Raw genomic sequence first — 2,349 nt, 5'->3', positions numbered from 1 at the left:
TATATATATATATATATATATATATAAATATATATATATATACGTGTCCCTGTACATATATCCTCACGTACTTCTCACTCTCTCTTTATATATATATATATTATAGTGCGCATATAATTCAGTTAAAACATGAGCTAAGGAAACATAAATAGCAAGGAATGTATACAAGTTCTACAAATCATCATACGTGTATACGCACATAAACGTACATGTCGTTAGTCATGTTCATAGATACATGTACATGTGTGTATATAATCATTATACATACTAGTTTATGTTGTCTATGTATACACACATATATCCAGTGTGTTGTGCTGTGGTAGTCACACACACATGTATATGTGTCGAAGTGGGCGGTTTCCGTTGAGTGTTCGCTTGTGACTTTGAATGTGTATGTTGATCATATGTTTGTGGGTAGAAATGACTTACCACCCTGTCTGACTTATATACAACGATCGTATATATGTGTACCAAGACTTACCTCCAAGACTATGGATAATTAGTGCTCATATATGTGTAGAATTTGTATAGTAGTCGTATACGTATATAATATATGTGTGTGTAGAATGACTTACCGCAATTACATTAACGAACGTTGTCTTGCCAGAATACTGCAAGCCGACTAGGGTTAATTCCATTTCTTCCTTCCAGAATAAACTTCGAAACCAATCAAGGATTCTTTGAAATAATGCTAACATGATGAATATTTTTCCTCAACCTCCTTCAAGACTCTTTTTTTTCTTCTTCTTTCTTTTAATGTTTCTAAAATTTTCCTTTTTTTGTTTTGTTTTAGAGTTTGTTAAAAGGAAAATATGGTAATAACAAGAACAATTGCAGCAACAATAATAATTATAGTAAAATATATATAATATATAATGAAATCTAAATAAAATATATCACCAAGTTGTTGACTTTTTTTGTTCCTTGTTCTCCTTTCTTTTGGCTGACTCCGGGTAGAAAACAATAAAACTATATCATAGATAAGGGTAGATTTATATAGACACACATAGAATAATATATATATATATACTTATATACACATGTATGTATGTGTTTCTATATATATATAAATACAACGTTGGGTTGCTACTGTATATTTGCAGGACGAAGGTTTCCAATATATGCTTAGGTGTCTATGAGAGTTGTAAGGTGTGTATATTTTGACTAAAGGTAGTTATCAAGACAACCTAATATACACACACCAAGGCAGAGAGAGAAAGAGAGAGAGAGCGAGCGAGAAGACAGCAGCTTGCTTCTTTATATATATATAAATATATATTTGTTGTGTTGTTAATCATTCAGTTGCTGTGATCTATACTCTTTCCTTTCATTCACGATATTCCGTCGGTATAATAATAATATATATATTTGTGTATGACTAAATATGTGTATTTGTGTATGTATGTATGTGTAGCACACCAGTGTCTGTTTAAGAGAAGGAGAGAGAGGGGGAGAAAGAGAGAGTTAGGGTGTGTGTTGTTTGTGAAACTAGCAATGGTAGAGTTAGGAAGAGGCTAAGCGGCCTTCCACTGGTGTGTGCTTGTGCGAGAGTTGCTCGGACCGAAAGAGACAAAGTAAAAGAGGAAGGTGCAAAGAGAGAGTACAACCAGTATGAGGAATAGTCAGAGATCATGTAACAATAAGAGGGGGAATGTGGCATAATAAAAAAAACATAACGAGGGATAGTAAGAGTTGTTAATATTACACACATACACACACACATAGGAACACAGACGTAAAGAAACAGAGAGAGAGTAAGTGAAGAAGTGGTACGAGGTAAAGAAGGGGAGGAATGACGAATCACATGACAGTAACTCATGGTTCTATTTCCGCTTCCGCTCATGTGACCCCTTAAAACATAATTAAATGTCATCCTAGACAGAGCTAGTGTTTTTAATTTGTGCCCGCACTTTAGCTTTGGTAAAGCACAAGAGGAAAATTGAAATCAAAACACGAATGTGTGTGTGTGTGTATATATATATATATATATACATACATATATATTTATATATATATAAATGATCGGTAGAAGTTAGTGTTACTCAAAGCTTGAAAGTTTCGTGCATTTATCAATGATATATGTACATCACACACACATATATGCCTATATATTTTTTAAATTTTAGTCATAAGACTGTGGCCAAGCTGGGGCACGGCTTTGAAGAACTTTAGTTGAACGAATTGACACCAGTACTTTTTAAAGTCTGGTAGTCTATCGGTCTCTTGCACCGAACCCTTAAGTTACGGAACGTAAACGCACCATCACCAGCTATCAAGCGGTGAAGAGGGTTAAACAAAGGCACACACACATGTATGTATACAACAGGCTTCTTTGAGTTTCCGTCTTTA

The 2,349-nt window shown here is 34.1% G+C and overlaps 1 protein-coding gene across 1 annotated transcript in view; it reads right to left on the bottom strand.

The window, feature by feature from the left end:
* Window positions 1–1,583, bottom strand: part of LOC106884383 (ADP-ribosylation factor-like protein 8B) — a 61,698-nt gene extending 60,115 nt beyond the window's left edge. Inside the window, exon 1 of the mRNA XM_014935737.2 lies at window positions 576–1,583. Coding sequence (XP_014791223.1) covers window positions 576–698 — 123 coding nt within the window. The 5' untranslated portion in view covers window positions 699–1,583. The remainder of the gene's footprint in view (window positions 1–575) is intronic.
* Between the last annotated feature and the right edge of the window lie 766 nt (window positions 1,584–2,349).

This window comes from Octopus bimaculoides, chromosome 3 (assembly GCF_001194135.2).
Source record: "Octopus bimaculoides isolate UCB-OBI-ISO-001 chromosome 3, ASM119413v2, whole genome shotgun sequence".
NCBI classification, from domain to species: domain Eukaryota; kingdom Metazoa; phylum Mollusca; class Cephalopoda; order Octopoda; family Octopodidae; genus Octopus; species Octopus bimaculoides.
This window is presented reverse-complemented; position numbering and strand designations above follow the sequence as displayed.